We start from the raw sequence: 27,852 nt of genomic DNA, 5'->3' as shown, positions 1-27,852 counted from the left end.
TCTCCTCTCATTTTATTGTTTGCTGGCCTGTACTAAGACCTGCGTTATATTTGTACTTTAAATCTTGCTTAGGTGTAGTAGCATTTGAGATGAGAAGCAAAGAACCCCTGAGTCACTAGTGCGGGAATACTACGGGGGAAATCTAATAGCAAAGTTAGTGAATGACTGAATGTAAATAAAAATAAGTTATCCCGCCAGCACTGCTTGTAATTAAAAAGTGAACGCTGATAGGATAGCTGCCATTGTTCCGCTATGTGTCCAGTTATGCTATTGGTGGAGCCGGAACGCGTCCTTCCGCATAGCAACAGTCGCTAGGGTAGCGGCCCCCGTGCATTTCCTGCTTCCTATACTCGTGTTGTTGTTTCCCGGGCAGAGGGATCGTTTCCCGGCTGGACCTGTCACTGCGAGCCGAGGCTTTACTGACCGTCCAAGGCCTGGAACATCCCTCATGCAGGTAATGATCTGCTTCTCGCTATTTGTATGTGGATTATAGCTCTGTATCATTATTTCAGGTTTCCAACCCCCTCCATGTGCTCTGTACTGCCAGTCCCTCTTTCTCACCCACCTCCTCCAAGTAATGTGACACAGCCACAAGGTATTTTAATTGACTAATCATTTTATTACTCAGAAAAGTCACCAGGCGTGATAATGAATGAAAACAATAGAAATGTGCAATATTGCATGGAGTAAAGTGCTAAAATGAGTTTTATTTGCCTCTTCCAAGTATAAGCGCAAGGGAATATGCTGCTGCTATAAATAATTCATAATAAATACATTTTCTTATTGGTGCAGCTGCTCCTATATTTTAGATCTAGTCACTTGGCTCATAGGTCTGCTTTTTATTTTAATTGTCTCATTGTTCAGTGTAACTTTACTATTTAGAAGGGGCCCAGATTATTTCAGCAACATAAATTATTAGGTCATTTATTTTACATGCACCTTTTGCCATCCAACATTTCCTTTTTTTGGTTTAATGAATATATAGGTGTTTAAATTAATAAAATTTTTCATGATGACCTTTAGACTTTATGAATGAATGCAGGGCTATCTTGCACATCTGCATACCATTTGCAGTGTCAATTTATTTCATGCCTATTTATTAACCGTCATTTCTATAGCGCACATTGCAGAGAGTATTTAGTCGTTCACATCAGTCCCAGCCCCACTGAGCTTACACTCTATCTCCCCTATGATATATACACACTAGGACACAGGTTCTCAAACTCTGTCCTCAGGACCCCAAACAGTGCATGTTTTCTAGGTCTCCTAACAGAATCACAAGTGAAATAATTAGCTCCACCTGCCGATCTTTTAAAATGTGTCAGTGAGTAATGAATACACCTGTGCACCTGCTGGGTGACCTGGAAACCGTGACCTGTGTGGGGTCCTGAGGACCGAGTTTGAGAACCACTGTCCTAGGGTTAATTTATTGCCAGGAGGCAATTAACCTACAAGTATGTTTTTGGAGTGTGGGAGGAAACCGCAGCACCCAGTGGAAACCCATGCAAGCAAGGGGAGAATATACAAACTTCACACAGATGAACAATGACCAGGCATTGAATTCATGATGTCAGTGCTGTGAAACTGTAATGCTAATCACTACATCATCTGTGCTGCTCACATGTATTAATTATTTTTTATTGGTGGCAGCGGAGGCCTTGAAAAATATAATTCCTTATCACAGCAATAAGGAATGATTTTTAGAGGCTATTTATCAAACTTCTCTTACCGTGACAGTGGCTTTGGTAAGAGCCTGTGCCAGTGAAGAGTAAATAGTAAAGGAATGCGCTTTGTCTTTACTGACAGATTTGGACTTCAATCACCCGCTGCACATGTGCGGCTATCAGTCTTCTAATGTGCAAGTCTAGGCTGCCAGAGAGGGCTCCAAGGATCACTATCTGGCATAAAACTTAGAAAACGTAACCTATAGGCCACAATGGCTAATGTAATCTAAAGAGAGGGTTAAGGTGGGTACACACTGCAAAGATAGACATGCAGATTGAGTGATCGGCAGATATATTTGTAGATGATGGTCGTTCATATACACTGAATGAAGTCTATTGCAAATGAAGAGTTAGCTGTACATGTAAGGCATCTTTATAATTTTCTTAATCCTTTTTTTATATCTATAGGTGACCTAAACCTACTTTTTCTTGACCAGACCAGATAACCACATCATGTTGTCTTCAAGCTGCTCTCACAGGTACTGACCTATACACGATGAAAGTCTGGCTCAAAACAACAATCATAATAAGCAAAAAAAAAAAATATATATATATATATATACACACACACACACACACACACACACACACACACACACACACACTCCTTTGCTCGTCTGTATTATACACATTCCTGTTGGTGGAATGAATGCATCTCTTGATTGTGTTGATGACAATAATGAGTGGAACGATGTAATACCCTTTTAATACGTCTGTTGTAGCCTTTATGCTATACCAAGTGTCTTTCCTCCCCCAGGCTGCTGTCCCTGCTGAATCAGGCTCTACTTAGCTGCAAGGAAGAAGAGAAACAGCTTGAAGAACATTTGAGGCAGAGCCGGGTGCTTCTAGGTGACTGGTACGTTGTAGGACATGGACTGATTATTTGCTATGTACAGTTTTTGGTCTAGTACAGGGGTCAGCAACCCTCGGCACACTTTTTTATTGTCGCTCCATTCCACAATATGTAACGTCCAGATTTAAATTTAGTCCTTGATAATTTTTTTAATTAAAAGAGCAATTTGTTTCTTTATTTTCAGATGGTAAAACAATACCAATAAGCCTAAACCAACCGATTTGCCTATAATCTCGTTTGGTGTATTGGTCTTGCTAGCTGCCACTAACTCTTTGATGCTACCGCCCTCACTTCTTCGCCCACTATATAATTATGTGGTTTGAAATGTATTACATATTTTCTGTTACTATATATTAGTTATGTCTAGTTGTTGGTCCCATTATTATTAATTACCATTGAGTGCTATAAAGATAACAAAATTCTAGAACTGGCAAACTGAGCTTAACTAGAGTTTAACCGCCACACTGATAGCAAAAGGTTGCCAGTCCTTGGTGTAGGCATTCTTCTCTATTATTAGACATTACTTTGATAACGTTAATCTTATCCAGCAATGCACTCTTCTACGAATGTAATTCTAAGCTCATTTTGGGGTTAATGCATAACCCAGGTAGCAACGATGTGTTACAATTTGAACCTAATTTGATGTTGATTATTTCAGACCTAATAGTAATTTTCAGGTTCCCTGAGCCGGAAATGACCACGTAATTTATGCATGAGAATATATTCACCTGTGTGCAGATCTTGGCAACATACAAGTAATCCTGCAGCTTAATAATATGTTCTTTCAGTGACATGATCCCTTCATAACTGGCAGTGCTATATTTAGTATGGTAATTGCAAAGGATAATCAGTGATAACATGAAGCTCTTCAAAAACAATAAGTGTTACTTTGGAAGAGTGCGATGTAGTCACAGTGGGGCTGACTTAGAGATTTTGTCAAAGCCAAAATATTTACGCAGATCGAGCAATTATTTGCCATTGCACATGCGCGAAAGCCACACTGCATGCGCCGCGATTGTCTTCCGATTACGCTCGTACAGAGGAAGCTCTTGCAAAATGAGTGACAGTTGGTCAATGGAGGGGTGGTTTAGAAAAACGCAAGCATGTTAGACCGTTTAAACGTTGTTTCATGGGCATGCATAAATTAGCCATTGCGATCTTCTTCATAGCATGCAAGATTTCTACGTGTCAGGAGAGCCGCACAGATTACAGCTGGTCAGACGTGACTTACATGCTGCGTGACTGCCCGATGTGCGCAGATGTTTATGATGTCGGACGGATATGAGAAGGCAGCGATGTCCCTATGCTCCGCTGTGCTTTGGAAGGCATTAGCATATTTTAGCAACTGCGATCCGTGAGAGTATGCAGTTGTGATTGCTTTAGCGTACATCTTGAAATCAGGCCCTGTGTTTTTTTTTTTATACTGCCGCTCGGAAAGAGCACCATGTGACTGGATAAGATCTAACTTTGTGTCCCTTCTGGACTAGTCATCATTCACCATTGTAGGAAGATGTCTGCATGCATCGGCTGATAATGGTGATCTGCAGTCACATTCTTACCTCATTTACTAACATGCCCAATAAAGATCATATCTGATCGGCTTTTTACCCAAACATGCTGCAGTATCCCTTCATTTGATTGAAATTTGCAGTGTGTGGTCACTATTTGTAGATGAACGTAATAGCTGTAAATACTGGGTGCACGTAAAGTGGGGGCACTTCCATCCGCTTTGCAAGTTTGTAAATAAATGTAGATTAACATCTCTATTCGTAGTTGACCGAATCTATGAATGTAGCTCCCATAATCCTCAGCAGCAACAATGCATTTGCACCAGCCTTATCCTAGTGCAGGAGATCCAGCTGAAAGCGGCCGGATCTCTGCATACGCTCACCACTGAATAGCCCACCCCCCATCATTCCCATTTAGCTTGATGCTGTATTGCCGTTCTATAACACCCACTCAGTCGCAGGTGCTCCTGCTGCCCTTCGTCGCTGCATAGACTTGTGCCCTTATACGGCATAGATCATCATATAAACAAGCTTAGAAAATACTAGTTGTTCCTTTTTTTTATTGCTGTATCATGACATCTATATTCTAGTGAATGCATAGGATGATTCTCCTATTAGGAATCAGTGATGTCTGCTCGCAGCTTTGCTCGTGTGGATGTCTGTTATTGCTCAGCGGAAATCATTTTACAAAGACAGTGGCATCTTATATTGTGTTGTATGTTTTATATTGTAGGCATTGATCACAAAATGTCTTTGTTAAACAATATTTGCAGCTTTTCCTTCAGGGAATAACACAAAAAGTTGCTTGGGGCTACTAACTCGTGAGCAAGCCATGTATAGCTGCCCATGGGAGAAGCAGCTGATCCTGAGATCTACTCCCGCAGCCCTGAGCATTTGTCCCTGTGACTTGTTGATCGTCATAGAGAAGCAGATGCTTACTGGAAACTGCAGGCGCTTTAATTAACAATTAAAATAGTTGGGGATAAGGGGTATACATAGTATAAACACAGTTTTACCTGCGCCAAAATCTGTTCCTCAATTAGGTTCCTCTGCAGAGCAGTGACTTTAAATTGGGTTCCGTTGCATAACTCGGGGATGATCGGGAACACCAACTTTCAGTGCAATGCTGTGCGATCCCAAATCCATTGCTACCTCACCTACAGTAACACTGAAAGGTTGCAAGCAGCAAGAGCAGTGACTCTATGATATTTAGTATTTGTTTTGGTGTGCCATCTACTGGATTGACAAGTATACTGCAACTTCATGAGTCAAGCACTAATCTGGCAGATTATTTTAATACATTGTTGGATTTTCCGGCAAAATAGATCTTGAGAGATACACATATAAGTATTTATATATACATACAAATATAACTGTTTGCGTTCGGGGTGTGCATATATATATATATATATATATATAATGTGTGTGTGTGTATATGGGTGTATACATCATTTTTTGTCTCCATAGTTTATAAACAGTCTCTAAAAGTATATTTGCCCCCCAAAAATTATATTTATATACATTTAGTCATTTTTGGCTTGAGGACACTGCACGCACCGAGTCTCAAGCGTCTGTTTTTTCTTTATTGCTCCTCTTCATGATGTCACATTGAGATATTACATACCTCAGTTTCTTTCTAGGTGAAAATATTGAAAGCGCAATCCAAATTCATCCCGTAGTTTTTGCGTGGTGCCGGAATGGACAGACACAAAAAAAAAAATATATATTTGTTTTTAGTCTCCATAGTTCATACTCATTCCCAAGGAGTACATTTCTCCCCCCAAAAATTCTATGTAAAATTCAGGCACAACCATTACAGTATAGATGAGCATAGATGTTTGGCTACCATACTATACAGTGATGTGCACAGCTGAAGATCACCGTGATGCAATGCTGGGAATTGAATCTCCACAAGTGATATATGGGCCTGATTTAGAGTTGTACCTAAACTCTATGGTCGCAGTGCCCCCGAAGCTGAAACAACATTAACATGCAGCGACCGTTTGGCGGCTGGGAAGAGGTGGCGATGACCAGCTTTCCAGAAAGAGAAGCTGACCGCTTCACTGGCCTCGGCAGCATGACATAGAAGGCCATCCTCAGTAACCCGAGAGTTCCTGCATTTGATCTAATGGCTGCATCGGCTCACAGAAGCCGGCAGTGGGCGTCTTATTACTAAAGGTAACTTCTGCGGCTTTTGCATATTGTAGCACAGCCGCTGGGCACAACGACGCAGAGGCTGAGCTACAGCGTATACCTCTTAATCAGGCCCTATAAGCCTAAAGGGCTCTACTCACAGTCAGATGTAAACACAAGGCTTATTTTGCGTGTAGTGTGCGTCATTATTCAGGCGTATGCTGGACCTGGGACTGTGTATGATTACGGGGCTGGAATGGGTGTACAGACACTGCGAAAGTACAGTGCGGGTGTGGTGTGGGAGCCTGTAGATGTGAATTACCGTATGACTAATAGAGCCTGTGAAAAGCCGTAAACATAGCTGGCTGGAGTGGTCTGACCTGCGTGTGCTATAACCCTGGTGTAAGTTGCATACTGCTAATAATGACTACACCTGATTGGACACAAACATTTAAAACACGCCCATTTATGCAAACACTGCAGTACACACTTCTTTTGCACAAACAAGCACTGCTTCATGCTCAGTTGGGGGAGCGGAAGCCTGTTTATATATTTTAATGTGCTGTCATTAAAAAGAAATACAAAAAAATATCCTATCTTCTTCGCTTTGTATTTGACGTGCTCCAAGTCATTTGGTTACTTATTATCTGCACTATCCGACCATTGATTGTAACGTGTGTCAATTGTATACTGTGATTTTTAGCGTTCACAGTGAAGCCACGCCCCCAGTCGTAATCCTGGCGCATCTGGCACGGGTACATGAAGGGGAGGCAGCCGCAGCTGCAAATTTGCGTATGCGACCAGCTGCATATCTTGCAGTGTACAGGCTGCAGTGCTGATATGCTAAACGCTAGTCGTTTCTTTCTGCAGGAATCCTGACAAGTGTGAAACCTCGGAGCAGGATGATCAATCAAGCGAGCCTCAGGGTGAGTGATATTACCTTGTTCTCTGCCTACTGCTTTCATCTCTCCTCTGGCACGCTCCAGCTATTCTTCCTCTGTTAAGCTCTGCCATACATACGTTTTAGGCCAAAGCACATAACGTGTATCATCCATAATCCCAGACACAGGATGAAACTGCAGAGCTGATATATTTACGGCAGCCACAGTGCGCACGTATGAGACACGACAAAACCACAAATTGGGTTATTTTTGTCACTGTTTGTTGCTTTAGAGATGTGGGGGATTTCTTTACCTCCAGATTTGAGGACACTTGATAAGTAACTGTCAGATGTCTAACTTTCTGGCTGTGAAGCACAGGTGTCCTCCCTGCATTCTGTCATTAACCCCTTCTTATGTTGCTGTGAATGTGACAGGAGAGCAATGCAGCTTGTACGTGATGGATTACTGGACAGCGTGCACAATATTTAAAATATCGGCAATGACAACATGCTTTTAACTAGGGATGTGCGCCGACCCCTGTGTTTTAGTTTTGGATCTGGATTTGGTTTTGCAGAACCACCCTCCAAGTGTTTTGGTTTTGGATCTGTTTTTTTTTTTTTTTTTAAATATATATAGATGAAAAGTATTAAAAACAGCTAAAATCATGTAATTTATGATCCAAAACCCGAAATTCGGATTTAAAATCCGAATTCCGAACCGCAAAAAGATCAGGACCGCGACCCGAATTTACCCGGATCTCCTCAGGAGATCAGAACCGCGACTCGGATTTACCCTGATTCACGAAATTCGTGTGGATTCGGATTTCTGGAGAACCGAACCGCACATCTCTACTTTTAACACCATTTTACATTTAAAGTTCCTGTCTGAAGGGAGTATCCTCATCCATGTTGGAAATAAAATTTGCGCTTCTATATTGCCATAGTTAAGATCTAGGGGTATATTTACTGAAGTGTGAGTTTTAAGAAGTAGAGATGTTGCCCATAGCAACCAATCAGATTCTACTTAACATTTCACTAACACCGTCTAAAAGATAATAGCTAAAATCTGATTGGTTGCTATGGGCAACATCTCCATTTCTGGAAACTTTCACTTTAGTAAATATACCGCCTAGTGGCCCGTTCTCCCTGCCAGAGTGCAACATAAGTTGGGGCTGCTCAACGCACATACTGTAAGGTGGCAGAAGAACTTCCTGTAAGTGTGGCTGTTACTGTGTATCACAGAACTCTGTAATACATAGGGTTAAATAAATAAAATCTACAATCTTTATAAAGACTAATAGATTGCAGTATATCACACCCACCTGTAGAATTCAGCCATATGCTTGCAGATTATCCCTCCCTGACCTGCATACTGCAGTCACCCCAATGAGTTTTAAATTTTTTCCCAATTTAATATAGTACAGGAATAGTTACTCAGAAATGTGATGGAGAAGAGAAGGTTAATCATTCATGGGCTTCATTACTGTAGTTCTAAGGCAGACAGTTTACTGTATAGTAAGTAGAGCAGCGGGGTGCTATTGCCCTTCCTAAAAGGCTATTTAAATCAATTTTCTTACAGCAAAACATCACAATATTGCACTCAGAACATCGGGAGCCGGCACAACAGGAGCGATCTTTACCCATACGCTCTATAATACGTGTTTAGGTTATCACCAGCTAATATATGCTAATTCTCTGCTCCCTGTGATGAGTTCCCGTCTCTATGCTTGGAGTGTGAGCAGAAGTGATATTTTGCTTTCTATTTATCTGGAGAATGAGATGCTTTAATCAAAATGAATATTCTCATTTTATGCCTGAATGTAATTCATTTTATTCCAGCTGGTACATTTTTTTCTTTGCTACCGTTTACATAATATTAGCTCGGGTTGCCCTCTGAAATCTTTAATTATCTTTTAAAGTAGTATTATATTTATGTTTCTTTATTAAGCTGTTATATGTCTGAGTATCGTATAGTAAGTTATGACACATGTTGGGATTGATAAAGAACTTATTAACACCATAACAGAATTCTGCTATGTTTAATTAAAAATTGGCAATAGCAAGGCATTGATCCGATATGCACCATTATATTGCTGCAACAGAGCAGAAAAATATCTATATATGAGCTACTTAGTGCATGTACTATTCATTTTTGTCTTTTTTTGTTGTGCTTTGCTACATGATTGCTGTGAGATTTCTTGTGTGTGGTATTATGTTACTGTAAAATAGACTTGATTTTAAGCAAATGTCCATTGATTAACGTTTGTTTTATTTTTATATTTCGGGAACACGCATCTTTGTTGCAGATCATTTAAGATGTAAATTATCAATAAAGAGTTATTCATCTTATGCAAGCTTATCTTGCTTGGGTGGTATTATCATTATTTATATTTGTTCTTGTATGTATGTATGTATGTATGTATTTGGATTTTTTATCTACCCTACAGCTGCTTTCTTCCCTCCTCGGTCGGTTTACTAGGCTGTAGTAATTTGCCTTGTCACCAATTATTTGATGTTGTTGAGATCCCCGTTGTTCAGGTACAGATGTCTGTATGTGAGCACTGAATAGAGCCACGGGTATCGGCGAGTTCCTCTATGCTGCTGTGCTTCCATCAGTGAGAGGCGGAAGCAATTTATCCATGCAAGCGGTGACTCAGTCAAACTTTTATTGGCATTACTGTGTTGTAAACTGTAAAGAGTACATAAAGCTGCGGAGGCAGACTCTGCAATGTTTATTCCTCGGCTGGTGAGAGAAGGATAAGGATGAGGCATCAATCAGCGTGTGATGTCGCCTACACTGGAAGTGGCGTAGCCCTGTATTATCAGCTCTGCAGGACTTCATTAATACGGTATTTGTAGATAGGTCTTTGTAACTCAGGGGGTTCATTGCTGGGGATGCACCAACGTGGTAGGAGATAATTAAAAAAAAAAAAAAAAAGTTAATATCCAAAAAGTACAGTATACACAAAGGGCCTGATTCAGAGGTGTTCGCTCTGAATCAGGGTGGAATTTATGTAAAAAAATAAAAATAAAAAATCCGTCTCCAGGCCGCTTGCATAGCTGTGGGTGACCACCCACAGGTTTTGCGAGCGTCGTGGCGATGGTCGCGATTATCGCAACCATCGGGCTTGAGACGAGACCCTTGTGGTAGGGTCTCGGCTCCCGCAAGCCCCAATGAACTTCCTGCCTCTAATAGAGCAGGAAATTTACAACTGACATCACGAATGATGCCAGTAGGGCCGCCCATAAACGGCAGGCGTTCCTTCGGGAACGCCTACGTTTGGCCAGCCACCCCCCCCCCCCCACGCCTACAAAACGGGGCGAGCTGTCGATCAACATCGACAGCCGCTCCGCTTTGTAGCGAGCTCCGAGGCTCGCGCAAGCCGTGTGTGCGCACTGGCCGACCATCGACCCGCTTGCGAGCGGGTCTGAATCATCCCCAAAGGCCCTAATTCAGAGTTGTATGCAAACCCGATGGGCGTACATGTGAGTGCATGAAACGTGGAGCTGTAGAAAGCGATGGGACTTTAGTAAGAGCTCAGATGGGAGTAATGGTTGAGTTTGACACGTGCAAATAATGTGTTAGTAAATGTGTATGTAAATAAACATATCACCTTACAGAAAGTCCCAAAATATCTGATCTAGACTGAGATGGGGAGAGGACAGTCCTTTATCAGTGATTGTTTGGGTCTCCCTATCATAGAGAGCCAGCTGTCCCCAGAGGAGCGGCAGGAGGTGGAACTACTGAACAAAGCCCTGGAGAAAGCGATGAGAGTGCGGGGGAAAAGCAGAACAGAAGCTACCGTTGTTACAGCTCCGCCGAGCACACAGACAGCGCTGTCTTGTCCACCGACCAAAGAAAAGCCAGCCAAACCTTTACACAGACTTCTACGTACAGGACAGAAGCCAGCGACCTACCAGTTGAACCCTCCATATAAGACGATCCCAGACAAGAAAACCGTCGTCCGAGGGCCTGGAAGAGGACCATGGAATAATAAAACTGCACGTTCAACACCTTTACAACAGCCAGCTCCAGAAAAGGGCAAAGACAGGCAGCCAGAGACCAGGGAAAGCTCCATAAGGACACCCAACATGATATTTACACCAGACTCTCCTACTACAGTTCCAGATGGGGAGAACCCAAGACCGCAGAGAACTTTTACTCTGAAAGATAAAGGGTAAGAAATCTATGGTGTCCAGACTAAGGCAGCACTGTGGCACATTGCTTAGTGTTCCCAACCAGCACCTTGTGTGTGTGGAGTTTGTATGTTCTCCCCGTGTTAGTGTGGGTTATTTCAGATTGCGTCCTCCCACAATCCATGCATGTAGGTTAATTGGCTGCTAGATAAAAGTGTGTTTGCGCATTAGGGAATTTTCACTCTAAGCTCCATTGGAATGAGAGAGATTCTCTGTACAGCGCTGCATAATTGGTGGTGCTTAGGCTTCATTATAGCACGAGAGAGCTCTGCAAGCTTATAATTCTTTACAGAGGAAGAGTTTCCAAAGTCTCTTTCTAATTTATTGAAGGTTGGTACTTGCCTCTTCCACCGTAGGTGTTTAAACTGATGGCAAGAAGCACACGTGGTCTAGTTTATCAGTGATTCTAAGGGGTATATTTACTAAAGTGACAGTTTTTAGAAGTGGAGATGTTGCCCATAGCAACAATCAGATTCTAGCTATCATCTTCTAGAATGTGCTAGTTAAATGTTAAGTAGAATCTGAATGGTTGCTATGGGCAACATCTCCATTGATAAGAACTCTCACTTTAGTAAATATACCACTAAATATCACTGGAATACATTTTTTCTTTATATATGGCTATACACATGTATATGACATACATTCACATGTAGGGAACAGATGTATGGACGCTTTTGTTTTGTTTTTTACAGGGCAACGCTGAAATTACCGATGGAATATCGTCAGGTGTACACGAGGAACAGCAGGTGAAAACACGAGAGCGCTGGTGTATTTAGTACCAATATAATAACCAGCACTCACAGTTATAATGTCTATTCCATCAAAGTATGTTATATATATGTTAGAATTATGGGTGATGTACGACTTGTGTGGATAGACTTAGGCTGTGTTACACATTAGACGATCCTGGATCGCAGCCGTTAGGACGACCGACATAACGATAAATTGGTCACCCGTACACACAGAACGGTATAGCGAGATATATCGTTCAGCGCTCTCATCCAGGAGCATGCTGTCGGCCGCCGGATAGTCACATCTGCTGTGCAGAACAGCAGATGTGACTACGCTGACGACCTGCAGGAGCGCGCAATCGCGAGAACACAGACTATGTGCCTGATATACCGATCCCTGTCAAAACGATATACCGGACGATATATCGTCTAATGTGTACCCAGCCTTAGGCAAACACGTTAAGGATTAATCCAGTGGTTCCCAAACTTTGTTGAACCACGGCGCCCTAGAGTATCAGCATGATTTTCACGGCACCCCTAAGCCAAAAGTTTGTTATAGAGAGATTCAGAAAAAAATTTAGTAAAATGAAGTAAATTGCGCTTACCTGTCATCCTCGGGGTCAGTTATGTGGTGGTGGACAGTTTTGCAAATCTGTGTACTTCATTAGTGTCCCGGTTTAAATTGATAGTATTCTTAAACCAATGAATAATAAAATCCTCTTCTAAAAGGTTTTATGAACTCGAAACACTTGCTTCATACTAAAATGAGTCAGGAGAGTTATCGGTATAAGGCCTGATTCTGCGTTGAGAGTAAAGCAAATACAGGTTGAGTCTCCCATATCCAAATATTCTGAAATACGGAATATTCCGAAATACAGAATAATTTTGGCATGACTGAGATAGTGACACCTTTGATTTTTGATGGTTCAATGTACACAAACTTTGTCTAAGGCACAAATTATTAAAAATGTAGTATAAAATAGCCTTCAGGCTGTGTGTATAAGGTGTATATGAAACATAAATGAATTTTATTTCTGTACACAAACTTTGCTTGAGCCACAAAATTATTGAAAATATTGTATAAAATGACCTGCAGTGTGTATAAGGGGTATATAACACATAACTGCATTTTGTGTGTATATTGGGGTCCCATTCCCAAGATATGTCATTATGATATGCAATTATTCCAAAATACGGAATATTCCATTATCCAAAATACCCCTGGTCCCAAGCATTTTGGATATGGGAGACTCAACCTGTAAGAGCAAGTAACTTTGCACCTTGGTAATACCATGCTGCACTGCAGGTGGGGCAGATGTAAATGTACAGAAAGAGGTAGATTTGGGAGGGGAGTGTCCAAACTGACATCTAAATTGCTGTGTAAGAATAAAGCTGTCCAGCATTTGTGGTATTTAAGGACGATGTTCTGAATGCCGCCAGTAAAAAGGTCGACATGGTCATTAGGTTGACAAGCATTCTGTAGATGTGTATTTAGGTTGACAGGGTTAAATGGTCGACACGTCAAAAGGTCTACATGTAACATGTAGACACATGCTTTTTTTGTTATATTAACCCACAGGTTCTCAAACTCGGTTCTCAGGACCCCAAACAGTGCATGTTTTCCAGGTCTCCTCACAGAATCACAAGTGAAATAATTGGCTTCATCGGGAGATCTTTTAAAATGTGTCAGTGAGTAATGAATGCACCTGTGCACCTGCTGGGTGACCTGGAAACTGAACTGTGTGGGGTCCTGAGGACCGAGTTTGAGAACCACTGTATTAACCTAACCCTAAGTATCATGGATAAATAGTGTCGTCATTTTAGTTTCCACATGTTAAATGTCGACCGTTTGACTGTCAACCATTCAACCCCGTCGACCTAAATACATGTCTACAGAAAGATGGTCGACCTAATGACCATGTTTAAATTTTTATTTAGAATGTGTTGACCTTCTGAATGTCGACGTTTTTTTTTTTACTGTCGACCAATTGACCAGTAATGCGTGGGGTAAATGCAAAGCAGCCGGTATTATATTGCTTTGCATTTACCCCACGCATATATTGCAAAAATAATAAATGTATTTGCATATCTTGCACTGCAGCAAGGTTTGTTCCGGGTACACAGTTACGTGCTCTACTTTGCTTTACTCCAAACATCAGAATATTTTATCTTCTGAGAGCAACAACTGTGACCTGTTCACCACACACCAGAAAAATCAGCTTGTTTGTGGTTGGCAGAAGGGGTATTCCTAGGGGTAGGTTTACTAAAGGTTGATTTTCAGCGATTCAGAATCGACCAACATCAATGTTTTGTTTCTGGGGATAAAACCAAATCAAAAATTGTCTGTTACTAAATGTGTGATTTTGACCCAGAAACACAACATCGATGTTGGCCACATTTCATTGATTTTAAATCGATTAAAACCAACCTTTAGAAAATATACCCCTAGAGTCCAATTTACCCCAAATCTTGCTAAATATCCATATCCCAAACCAAATACTGTATAAGGCACCGATCCAGTCACTCCTAACCAAAACTTTCCAACCTGAATGATCAGTGTTTAGTATAAGCCTCGCACCGTCTGACAATGTCAGATCTGTAAGGTGGTTTCACCTGAAAAGAAAATAATTGCCAAATACACAAGTTCTTAATTTGGGGCAGTGGTTTACAGGTTTATGTTTCCTTTTGTTTCTTAACAATCAATTAAAAATGTATCATAACTAAGAGCAGTTCTCTTCTGATCATGATTCAATCTATTACGTACCGCCAATTTAATAGACAACAAACACTATTTACTGAAGCTTTTTAAGAAACAAATCTTTATTATACCGTATTTCTTTAAGTATTAGTTAATAGCGTTCCCACTAAGCTGTTTTAGTAAGGCGCCATGCTCTGTCTGATTTTAAAATGGCAAAATGCGCCTTGCCCTTATAGCAGGGCACCAGTAAAGCAGCCCGCCCAGTGCCATCCCCACCAGCTGGCCGCAGTGTCCCGCGGGAGGGAAAAGTTGCGGTTTCTGATCCGCATTCAATTGACCGAGCATTTAAGCCGAACTACAGGATTTCTGCTCACAAAGTATTTCATGCAGACACAGACAGGCATAGCAAAAAGAAGCCTAAAAAAGAAATAATACCAGCACTTCATAATGGCAACAGGTTAAAGCTAATATTGGCTCCAATTTATAGGAGGGAGGGTTCTAAAGCTGAATTTGCTCTCCATTTTGTTTCCAATATTTAATTCAGTTTTTATATGGTGGTCTGTGGGCCTGATTCAGAGATGGACGCAATGCCGATGATTGCGTCAAATCTCATTACCGTTGTTGCTTGCAGTGGGGATTTAATTGCAAAGTGATTGACAGGCAGGAACCGTTTGTGGGCGGCAACTGGGGGCTGGTGACTCAAACACAGACGTGACCGTGTTCAGGGCGTGTCTCAGCCTGCAACTGCGATCCCGTACACAGTAAAAATGGCTCTGGCGTCTCAGTTCCCGTAGCCATTCTGCGCGACCATAGGGTTACTCAGAAGGCCGATTTATCAATTGATCTGCGGCCGATGCTGAATCTTTGTCCACAATCGCTTGGGTTTCTCAATACGAATCCCAGCGGCTGTGCAATTTGTGTACTTTCTAACAGCCCCTATGTACAGATTTGCGGCTGCGGGGGCATTAGCGTACATCTGTGTATCAGCCCTGTGTTTCTATATATCTAATCGCAGGAGAAGAGGCAGGTGAGGAACATTTAATCATTAGGTGGTCAGATCACTTTTAAGAGAGAGATGCGTTTTGATTTGTTGTAATCTAGCTTTGGGCTCGGTGAAGTCTACATAGAGAATAGGCTCTGAGTGACCCAAACCCTCATATATTTCACGTATATGGTGCGTTCCACTTATGCGATGAACATCTTACTTGTTAGGTTTCCTAAGGAATGTATGAAAGTGTTTAATGACCAGCATAATAGTCGCATTGATGAGAACTGTGAGGAAATGGTGTTTGTTCGTTCCGTGGTGAGATAACTGTACCGCCTTCCTGTGTTTTGTAGATTATGGGAGAAGTTCTATGAGACACAAGACCATGTTCCTGCTTCCAGACCCTCATTTATACAGAGGCTACAAACAACCGTATCCTGTTCCTGCTATGTGACGTAAAACACTGCCCCAACGCTCCTTAGAGAATAGACCATTGTAAAATGTAGTTTGATGCTGCCAATAGATGTATATAACCAGACTCCTAATATCCCAGCTGCCAGACTCTGTCTAAATGAAATCTGTATATAAACATGTGGTCCTATAGATCTTTAGAGGGGTATTAGGCGACTGTCTTTGTATCGTTGTCACAAGATATTCATTTATATGCAGATGTGCATAGCCACATTGCCTCTGTGCAGGTTACATGCTATTCGCTCTTCGTATGACTGTAGATGTAAATGCCCTGATTACTTACCAAAGGTGCTTTTTCTTATTACTTCATTTTCAATTATTGCAGTTTGGTGTTCAGGAGCAGACTAATGTAATTGCAGTATTATCTTCTTGCTGCTAATATAGAAATGATTTATGAAGACTGGTAGTTATACAACGGTGATACACTCCAAGCATGTCCTATTGGAAGTTGTTGCTTAAGGCGATTATTCTAACAGCAGATTGAGGGGATAGCAATATATATTTGTTTATTTATTACCAGTTATTTATATAGCGCACACATATACCGCAGCGCTTTACAGAGAATATTTCTCCATTCACATCAGTCCCTGCCCCAGTGGAGCTTACACTCTATATTCTCTACTACATGTACACGCACATACACACTAAAGTCATGAGGAGGCAAATGGTCAGACACAAAGAGAGTGAGGGGAGCAGAGCTGTCGGGTGCAGAGTTAGGAGGAGGGGTGCTAGGCTTTAGGGAAATGGTCAGACACACAGAGAGTGAGGGGAGCAGAGCGGTCGGATGCAGATCCTGCAGAGTTTGGAGGAGGGGTGCTAGGCTTTAGGGAAATGGTCAGACACAAAGAGAGTGAGGGGAGCAGAGTGGTCAGGTGCAGATCCTGCAGAGTTAGGAGGAGGGGTGCTAGGCTTTAGGGAAATGGTCAGACACAAAGAGAGTGAGGGGAGCAGAGCGGTCGGGTGCAGATCCTGCAGAGTTAGGAGGAGGAGTGCTAGGCTTTAGGGAAATGGTCAGACACAAAGAGAGTGAGGGGAGCAGAGCGGTCAGGTGCAGATCCTGCAGAGTTAGGAGGAGGAGTGCTAGGCTTTAGGGAAATGGTCAGACACAAAGAGAGTGAGGGGAGCAGAGCGGTCAGGTGCAGATCCTGCAGAGTTAGGAGGAGGGGTGCTAGGCTTTAGGGAAATGGTCAGACACAAAGAGGGTGAGGGGACCAGAGCGGTCAGGTGCAGAGTTAGGAGGAGGGGTACTAGGCTTTAGGGAAATGGTCAGACACAAAGAGAGTGAGGAACGCAGAGCAGTCGGGTGCAGATCCTGCAGAGTTAGGAGGAGGGGTGCTAGGCTTTAGGGAAATCATAAGACACAAAGAGAGTGAGGGGAGCAGAGCGGTTGGATGCAGATTCTGCAGAGTTAGGAGGAGGGGGGCTAGGCTTTAGGGAAGTGGACAGACACAGGGGAGGGGGAGGGTTTAAGGGGGGGGGGGATGCCAATGCTCTGTCTGGCTCAGGGCACCAGAATGTCTAGTTACGGCTCTGCCTTCAGGGAAAGCATCAAATGTCTTCTAGCTCCTTAGTGATCTCAGAATGGGCTGCCTGCTGCTGGTAGCCTAGACAGGTTGTTCCCCCAAGTAAGATCTAACAATAGGTAGGAGAGAATAGCTTTAGGGGCTGCACATATGAGTTAGTGATTTATCACCATGGGATGGTTATTTGTGCAAGCACAGAAAATAATATTTCAGGGGTAGTGCCCCTTCTGCCTAGTGGTAACAATTACAGTACATTTGCCAGTATTTAGAAACTGGCACAAAATAAAGGAAAATGCATAAAACACTGTAATGAAATATGTTTCTTCTAAGCATTTTACCGGTGTTGTTTTACAAGAGGGACCACATATTGGTTGCACGTGCAGACCTGTCTAAGGTCAAAGAAAAATACATCAGACGCTGGTGCATGATGGGAGATAATCTGTTTGTTCTGCTTGACATTTGATTGGCTAACTGGCTGGTAACAGGTTGACCCTAAATTGTATTTTAGAACAGAGATAAGCAGGCAATGTGCTTACATATTATCTGTTATTGGGGGCAATTGGTCTTAGAATTGTGATGGAGATAGCAGAGAAATGGTAAATCTGCAATCTGCTGACTTCTGGGTGTTAGGCGGTTCCTATTCTGCCTGTGTGGGAGCGCCTTGCAGGTTTTATTGATTACTTATATTGCGGTGTGATTGCCCTACATCTTTAAGAGAGGCCTGACGATGATCAATTTGTAATGAGTCAGATCATTACTAGGCTTGTTGGAATATGGAGTTGTTGGAAGATGACCAATGTCTGGCTGCATGTGCAGTCATCTTCCCAAAGGGCCCAGTGTAAGCAGAAAGGGATAATTTTGTCCATAGTGAACAGCAGTCCCATCTCCCTACGCTCCAAGAAGCAAGTTTGGCCCGTGCAGGTCAGCCCTCCTTACCTGCATACCGGACAAGCTCTATGCAGCAATAGTATCCTGTCCACTCCATCTCTGGCATTATATGCTGCATGCATTGCTTGCTGTGAGCACGCTACATTGAATAGTTAGGATTTACGTCATTAAAGTTTTATGCAGGACTTACTAGTGACTGTGTGGAAGATGTATAAAGCTTTGGAGAGAGAGTTAAGAGAAAGTACCAACCAATCAGCTCCTGTCATTTTTCATATACTAACGGTTAGGAGCTGATCTCTCTCGAAAACTTGATACACCACCTCCATTGTGTTTTAGTATTTAAGTTTCAGTATATTTGATATTACTACGAGTGTGTGATGTTAAGAGTTCTTACGAATATTCCTTAATTACCCATCAGTTTATACCGGAAGCCCCCGAGCTAAGCCTCTTTGAGATAGAAGAAGAGACCGCACGTTTGCAGAGAGCTGTGGGAAGCTTACAGCAAAATATAGACAATGCCAATAATTGGCAAGGACCAGGTGAGAGCGCGGATTTCCATTGGCAAAGCTCACGGAACGGCCGTTATAATGATCTCCGCAAGATCATCTCTATTGTACAAATGTTTCACTGGCAAGAGAAGATCTATAACTATTGGAAAGATATCCTGGTCAATAACACTTAACAAGTGTTCGACTCTACGGTCTGTCGTCTCCTGCTACCTTCAGGGCTCAGTCAGATGAGCGGTTAATGAGCGTTTAGCAAGAATTTGCTCAAGTGGTTTTCCAGAGAGAACACGTCGTGAACAAACAGCACTGAATATCGCCCAGGCACCGTCTGGAACAATACAAGAGCGAATACTTACTAGACCTTCATTAACCACTTGTATGAATGAGCCCTAAGATAATCTTCACTATCTCCCTTATATGGGACATACGTGCTCTGCAGAGCAACAAGGCCACAGAGTACATTATTCTGAAAGCAAATGGGCCATTATATTTTTCTTGTCTGAATGTTTCCCAGCTCAGAGTGTGTCACGGTGACCGCTCAAAGCTATTTTCATTTTTATGTAGGTTTTCAGGAGAAGGAAATACTTTTTATTCTATACAGCTTTTCTTCAGGTTCATTTTGTGCCGTGGCGTGACTCAACGCTGCTGATCCCACCTCAGTGCCAGTCTGCCGAGGTCCTGTCAGTCACAGTTGCTGAGCCGAGTGTATTATTTATCCCTTTCAGGGCTGTCAGAAGAGGAATGCCAGGTTCCTCCATCAACGAGCGGTCATGTATGCCGCTGCACGTAAATTGAATGTTGACTCCGAAGTATGCTGTAAGACTGAGGTTCCCAAAGTCGAGAATTACAGTCCAGGTTTTAAGGATATCAATGCATGAGAACAGGTGACTTATTTAGCAACTCAGTTAATTTGATTTAACCATCTGGGCTCAAGCTTTGATAGCCTTAAAACCTGTACTGTAATGGCGGTGACTGAGTTTGGGAACCTCTGCTATAAGAGTTTGTTGAACTGGACACAGCAAATCTAATCTATTACAAATGTACTTGAGTCCTCTATTAAGTTCTATAAATGAACAACATGCTATGCACGGGATAACGTTTTTTAAGTCTATTAGAGGTCACCAAAGTGTTCTCTGTATAATATCATATTTTTCCTTTCCAAAAGTCTTCATACATTGTAATAATAATTTATTATTTAATTTAATTGTAGGTGTATAGCTTTCCTGGTAATGTTTGTTATACATTTATATATTGTCATTAGGCATGTTAGAACAATCATTAGGCATTGTTTTAAGCCAAATCAGTTCGTTAATATAATTGCTTTGGTTTCTTACAAACATGGGCATCAATCAGCACAGCACTTACATCAGTGTTTACCAACTCCAGTCCTCAGGGACTCCTAACAGGTCATGTTTTACAGATCTCCTAGTTCACAGGCTCTCAAACTCTGGCCTCGGGACCCCAAACAGTGCATGTTTTCCAGGTCTCCCCACAAAGATTTTAATTAGCTCCACCTGTGGATCTTTTAAAATGTGTCAGTGAGTAATGAATACACCTGTGCACCGGCTAGGGGACCTAGATAGTGTAAACTGTGTGGGGGTCCTGATAACCGAGGTGTATTCTTAACTCATTGACACTTTTTAAAAGCTAATTTTTTTCGGTTTTGATACTGAGGAGATCTATAAAACATGTACTGATAAGGCTCCCATACAATAGGCGATGAATTGGTGGATCCTGCAATGATATCGGAGATGCTGGTCGGAAATGCCGACGACGGCCATCGATGTTCCGCGATCCGTTGGAGGGTCAGTGAAAACATACATGCTAAATTTCACCGATTTGCATATCACGATCATATTTGTGTCGTTATCGTCCAAACTGTGAAATCCAACATGTTGGATTTCACCGATCCTCCAACCTGGGGTCCCTGAGGACTGGAGTTTGGAAACACTCACTTATACATAGATGTGTCCGCATACATCTATCCTCCTTGCGCTACAAGTCGCGTTACACAACGAATGGGCATGCTGGACAATCCGACATGCCCAACTGATCGACATTTTCAGATGGGTCCCCGCATACACTATGCATTTATATGGCCGATCCGCTGATGTTGGGTGCAACGGCCAGATAATTGTATAGTGTATAATCAGCATTAAAGAGGATTTCCAGCTTATTTCAAAAGTTCTCAATATTCTTTCTATTTTAACCATACTTCTGTGGTGGTCCCTAGGCTCCCACCCTCTGTTCTTTTGTAGCAGGGTCCCAATGGTCGCACAGAACTCCTGCTGGTCACCCTCCGCACTGCCCCACTCTCTCTGTATGAGGGGGGATCTGGAAGAACTTCTCTAAGGCTTTCAATTAACTAGCGTCGGTATTCTAACCCTGTCGGGATGCCGGCCTCGGGATCCTGGCGGTCAGAATCCTGACCCTGACCCCCAGTGCCTAAACCTAACCTCCCCTCTCCACACCCTAAACCTAACCCTCCCCCCTTAGTGCCTAACCCTCCCCACAACCACGCTACTTACCTTCGGGATTCCGGCGGTCAGAATGCCGGCGCCGGGATTCTGACAAATGTCGGGATTCTAAGCGCCAGAATCCCTGCGGTCGGGATATTGACTGCATCCCGATGTACGTAATGTGATCGCAATTTTGCGATTGTAAGTCATATGCGAATATCCGTCCATATTCTGAATCCTAAACATCTGCAAGAGCTGCCGCCTTCACTAGTAACGGCACTTACACCAACCCCATGCTCGGTGCAGTAGGTGCGACTGAAAATTGTCATGCACAATCCATACGCTCCACTCAGAATAGGTCACAACTCCCACGCGATGTTTGTCTTGTGCACAAACACCCAGTAACGCGCATTCATGCATCGGTGAGCTGCGTCTGACATGCATACAACTCAGAAACACTCGCAGCTGCTGAAATATGCATGTCGGCTCCATCTTGTGCAACTTGTTTCCTACATATCGCCAGATTCGGACGTGTGAGTGACTCAGGATCAAGCCCACTGTGTCGGCTGAAGTGTGTGATGTAAATGATTGGCAGTGGTCCCAGCTATAGTACAGTGTATCCTGGGGTTCACAAGAGAGGGACCGCTTCCAGTAAGATGTGCAATCAAACAAGATGGCTGCTTTTATTTAGCTGACAAGACTCACAGGAGTCCAAGTTGTACAAAGATAGAAAAAGACATATCAGGGAAGGTTGAGGGGTTTTTTTTTGCCAGCTGTACTGAATGCAGGACTTAGTAATTATATTGACATTTGTGACTGTTCCTATCCTGACGACAGACCTATAGCTGACATTTGTCTGGTCTCCAAAGGTCCGGCACGCTGGCAGAATTACCAGTCTCTGCTGCTGTTGGAAGTTCTGCAGGAAGAAGTGGCCAAATATCACACCGAGGTAGAGAAGCTACAGCTGGGTAAGTGATTGCAGGATTATCTGGCCAGACACACATTTCTGCTTTGTGGCTGCCTTCTGCGGCTTCCGCATGGCTGTCCAGCATTTGGTATCACCACGGGTCTCCATCTGCTTCACAAGGACAGAATTCTAAATTTATCCAGCACATTCAGCTCAAAGGAACAGGGGGAATATTTCATAACATGGCTTCAAATGTAAGATTTTCTTAAAGCTAAATGAAACAACTTAAAAAAAAAATGTCGGCCGTGGTTTCCGAAACCGAGCTGTGACGGCCATTTTGAGTAGTCTTAAGCTAGGTACATATTGTGCGATATTTTTGAACGGGTCGATAAACTGTTTGATTTTTCGGCAAATCGAAAGCCCAATATCTGTACTACACATTATACGATTTTCAACATTACCGATTTGCGGCCACACAACACTGAATTTGCATATGTCCGTCCACAAGGAGGATGACGTAGTCACGGGGAAATGTAGGAAATATTGGCAGATTATCGGGAATGCGCACACACTGCTCGATATCTGGAGACCGAGGACGAGATTTTCTGCTTTGGCGACAGAATTGCATAATAGAAGGAATGCGTTTGTGGACGCTTTTAACTGTTTTATCGGCAAAACGCTCAACCTACACACTGTGCAATAAAACAGGCCGATCACCTGATCATTGGCAAATCAGACTTGTACAGTGTGTTCCTAGCATCTTCGGACGCAGCACTTGGATCTGCAATGCCGTCAGGGGGCGTCTTTTGTCATCAGGGATCTTCTGTGGCATTGGCATAGTTTAGCATCATTGCTGCATCCAAAGACACAGCAGCGATGCAAATAGCATACAACTCTAAATGAGGCCCTATGTTTCACTAGGGGATATGGGTAACTATATAGGGTCATTGGAGAAGAAACGTCTACTTCAGCATACACTGATGCTGCTAGCAGGGCAGCTAATGAGGTTGTTAAACTTTCTTAGACATATGGAGGTATCCAGTTAGTAAAGTGAAACAACTGAAGACCAATGTTGTTATAATACTTTATTTTAATGATTGGATAATTGAAGCAGAATTTCAAACACCCTGTAAATTGCGCTCCATCAATGTGGTGCTGCCACCCACTCATCCTGGCAGCAGCCATTTTGTGGGCTGGAAACTTTCCATTTGCTAAGAACTGCTATATTACATGAGGATTCAAGTATCCTAAGTTTCCAATATTCTGGTACAACACACAAAATGAGTATACATTAAGTTTTATGTATCTGTGCATATGGAATGTGTATGAAGTCCCTGTGAGGTTCTGAATTTGTTGTGGACCCGGGGTGGTGATAGAAGCAGACTTAAATGAAAAAGTGGAGTTTTTAATAAGTGACTTAGAAGACATGGGAATGGCAAATAAACAGTCCAGGTATAGCACTAAAGTGATGACTGTAGTGGGGGTTAATGGGAAATGTCCAGATAGTGACAGGCAGGAACAGTCCAGTAAACAAATCTGGTGAGCTGTAACAGAATGCAGATATGATGAGCTGTAACAGAATGCAGATATGATGAGCTGTAACTGAATGCAGGAATGATGAGCTGTAATGAGTGCAGGTATGGTGAGCTGTAACAAATGCAGGCTGTGGTAATGAAGTCCAGCAGGGAACAGCAGGTTCAGGTACTCAGGCAGGTGAAAGGTATGTGGAGGGTGCAGGGTAAATCCAGCAGGTTGGAGCAGGCAAGGTTCAGGCTAGTAGCGTAACAGACAGACAGGCAGGCAGGTAAGGCACAGGTACTCTCTCTCAGCCACAGCTGAGAAACACGTTGCACTGGCAATGAATGAAGTCTCTGGACCTTCCTAAATACCAGGTGCCGCGCTGTGACTGGCTGGAAAGAGCACATGACCCACCAGGATTGGACAGCTTGAATCACATGACCTGATGCAAGATGGCGGTGCCCATGCCAAACGGAACGGAGACACCACCAGGCCTCACCAGGCCTCAGTGACAATGTGCCCGCACAGAACCACGCGCAGCCAATGCCCCTCGCCAAACACCAGCACACAAATGCCACCAGAGACCCCTCGCCACAATGACCTCACAGGTAATACCCGGTGACCATCATGCCGAGAAACCCTGGCCGTGACAGTCTCAGCTGCTTAGTAGCCACCATTTCATACAGCCCAAAGGGAGAAGATCCAGACAGGGCAGGTAAGTTCCCTATTCCCCCCCAATCCTATCCTCCCTTAGTGGTGCCTAACCCTATCTTCCCCCGGGGGTGCCTAACCCCAGCCCCCCTTACCGCACCCTGAACCTAACCCTCCCAGGGAGTACCTAAACTTACCCTCCCCCGGGGGTGCCAAAGCCTAACCTCCCCCCCAAAACCTCCCCCTAACCCCGCTATGCTACCTAAACCTCCCCGCAGCTAACGCTAAAGGCGCCCTGGACTTACCTCATTCGGGCTGGCGTTCTTCAGCGTTCCGGCATCGGGATTAAGATAGGCGCCGGCCTCATAACTACGTTCCTGTGCATTTATCTATTTCGACGCCTATCTTAAGTCCCGTGTCGGGCTTCCCCCGTCGGGATTTAGAGCCACCGGTCTGCTAATTACATCCCCTATGAAGTGAGCTGTCATTGGCTGATCCTGTCAGAAAAAGGAGGGAAATGTATTCCTTATCTGCTGTTCTAATTATTAGGATTATAATCAAACCAATAACTTTAATGACAAATATGATTTATCTTAGATTTATTCATTTGGCAAATTTTGTCTCAGTGCTTTATTTAAAAATACAAGTAAGCCATGTTGTGGATATTAGTTTGTTTGTATGTATGTATGTATGTATGTACATCAGAGTATATGGCCTGTTTGCTTCTTGTCTTCCCGTGGGGTCATCCTGTTCTTAAATCCATGCTTCATGCTGCACCCTGTTCTAATTTTAAATGTTTTGTACTGGATGTTTTCTCTGTATGACCCTGCATACATTTTGTGGTGCCTAATAAATAAAAGATGATGATAATAATAATACCACAGGTTATGAAGCACACCACAGCCAAGTCAGTGTAAAGCTCCCCTAAGAATCGTGCTCTGAGGATACAAAGGTTTCACAGCCAGCTTGGTAACAACTTTACACAAATGGACCATTACTGTACTACCTAAGAGAGGAGGTTGTATTATAACTCCATGTTTGTCGAATTAACATATTCTTATGGTAACATTAATTAATTATGCTGCTAAGGAGTACTTACTAAAGGAAACTAAAGACAGAGTTGAACTTGCACATTAGATGAATATCTGGAAACAACAAAATGTTCTCACAAATTGCGGTATACCCATGCTTACCTAAATGCTAGCTCCGTGCCTCATTGTACAATGCAGAGCTGATATCTGTAGTATTGCTGTAGTGGAGCTCTCCCTAGCATAACGGACTCATGGTGTGGAAGATGACCCTATGTGGTATACTCTCATAGATCCAAATGACACAAGATACAAACTGCATAAAAGAGATTTTCAGAGTCTGTTTTTGTTATTTGGGAGGGGGGGGGGTAACACTATATAGCATAGAAAGTAAAATCATGAACTTCAACAGATGAGAAGTATGTTTAATATTATCAATACTTAATTAAAGGAATTGGGGCTGAGAAAGAGGTTGCTCATAGCATGTGATGTCTTCTGCTTGATAACTTCTATGTTTTCTCTTTCCCGTTTATTCCCTGATTAGTTGCTGAGCAATACAAGAGTTGGGCTGAGAAACATTCCATTAACACCACATGTACAGAGTGGGTAGGCTGCCCCGTCATATACCGCAGGTCTCCCCCCGTGATCATATACAGTCACTACAATGAGCTTTGTGACCTAACCCGCAGCCGGCTGAGAGTGTTGGAGTTACAGCAGAAGATTCATTTGCAAAAGGTTATCTGCTTTAGCTGCTATTATGTCTTATGTTCTTTCTGTACCGTCTTCTCTGTTACATGCATACTATTGTGCCCTTTTCACGTCTCCTTCTGTGTTCCTCCCACTTTATCGTCCCTTTCCAGTTTTATGTTAGTGGTGTGAAAGGCAGTAACCAGCTATTGCATTTGTCCAATCCATCTGCACTCTGTACTCAGCAGGCCCCAGCCACTTTGGTTATATGACACACTTTAATGTGCTTTACAATGAGGTGCATCAACCAATGGCAGAAAAATAACCTTGATATGAAAATCGCCTGGATGGCTCATTAATCTCTCATCACGTGTGTTTCAGCGGGCATAAAACAACCACTTCTGTCAGAGTAGGCTTATGTGTTGTGACTTCATACATTTGAATATATATAATTTTTGTACAACTGGCTCACACCTAGGGGTAAATTTACTAAGAAGGGAGTTCTATTAAGAAGTGATGTTGCCCATAGCAACCAATCAGATTCCAGGTATTATCTTCTAGAAGGTGCTAGATAAATGAGAAGTAGAATCTGATTGGTTGCTATGGGCAACCTCACTTTTTAATAGAACTCCCATCTTAGTAAATTTACCCCATAGGGTGCATTATAATGAGGGTATAAGCAAGTATACAGATCTAAAATGTTTTATACTGTATAGTGATTGCTGCTTACTGTCTGCGATGCTTGGACAATGTGTGGATCTGGGGCTTTTCATGCTGTCACTCTCCCTGTCACCATGTTGTTGAGGCTTTTCTCTCCCTTCATTTTTTCCCTCCATTCTTCTTTTTCTCTTTTCTTGTTGCTCTCTCACTCTTTCTGGCTCTTCTTCTTTTTTTCTTTCTTTGTCTATATTTCTTTCGCTCTCGTACTGTTGCGCTCTCACACTTTCTCTCTTTCTCGCTCTCCCTATTTCTCTCTCGCACTGACTCTCCCCCCCTGCCACTCTGTCCCCTCTGCTGTATGTTGCTTTCTGTCTCTCTCTCCTCCTCTATTACACTCTCCCTCCCTCCCTTCTGATTACTTCATTATTCTAATGCCTGTTGCTGATTACCTTGTGCTTAAGCTCCCAGCACAGATGCATGTACTGTGTTCATGTTAATAGTGTATAATTGCTGTAGTGCCACCTTAGCCCTGTAATTGAGCCGTTAGTGTAAAGCTGTGATCTCTCCCAGGTGCTGAGTGAAGAGCTGCTGGCTGAGACAGATTCCCAGTGTCAGGGCTCCTCGACCTCCTGCCTGCTGCTCAGGGCTCTCTATACCCAGCTGTGTGAGGGGGGAAACCTGTTCCCTGTACTGGTACAGGACGACGACTGATTACCGCCAGGCACGTAGGACACCAATGAGAAGAAATATCCTGCTGTCCTTTCTCTCAGCTATAATAATGAATGATCAATGAGTCTGTCTTCCTAGTCACTTTGAAGAGCCTTGCTAAACCACTCAATGAA

The 27,852-nt window shown here is 42.8% G+C and overlaps 1 protein-coding gene across 1 annotated transcript; it reads left to right on the top strand.

The window, feature by feature from the left end:
* TEDC2 (tubulin epsilon and delta complex 2) lies at positions 1-27,852 on the top strand. Its single transcript, XM_088470377.1, has 11 exons — positions 1-454; positions 2,133-2,203; positions 2,482-2,580; positions 7,089-7,144; positions 10,802-11,276; positions 11,991-12,044; positions 16,066-16,144; positions 19,013-19,133; positions 22,429-22,527; positions 26,208-26,398; positions 27,581-27,852. Exons 2-11 carry the CDS (start codon positions 2,178-2,180, stop codon positions 27,719-27,721), a joined length of 1,341 nt encoding a protein of 446 aa, XP_088326503.1. The 5' UTR covers positions 1-454; positions 2,133-2,177; the 3' UTR covers positions 27,722-27,852.

This window comes from Taudactylus pleione, unplaced genomic scaffold (genome assembly GCF_031769625.1).
Source record: "Taudactylus pleione unplaced genomic scaffold, aTauple2 ptg000098l, whole genome shotgun sequence".
Classification (NCBI taxonomy): Eukaryota; Metazoa; Chordata; class Amphibia; order Anura; family Myobatrachidae; genus Taudactylus; species Taudactylus pleione.
This window is presented reverse-complemented; position numbering and strand designations above follow the sequence as displayed.

Bases quoted from the DNA above. Each gene is read 5' to 3' on its own strand.
- TEDC2 (XM_088470377.1), top strand. From the start codon at position 2,178: ATGTTGTCTTCAAGCTGCTCTCACAG. The intron at 19,134-22,428 runs GTGAGAGCGCGG...TGGTCTCCAAAG, and splicing joins CAATAATTGGCAAGGACCAG to GTCCGGCACGCTGGCAGAAT. The intron at 26,399-27,580 runs GTTATCTGCTTT...GATCTCTCCCAG, and splicing joins AGAAGATTCATTTGCAAAAG to GTGCTGAGTGAAGAGCTGCT.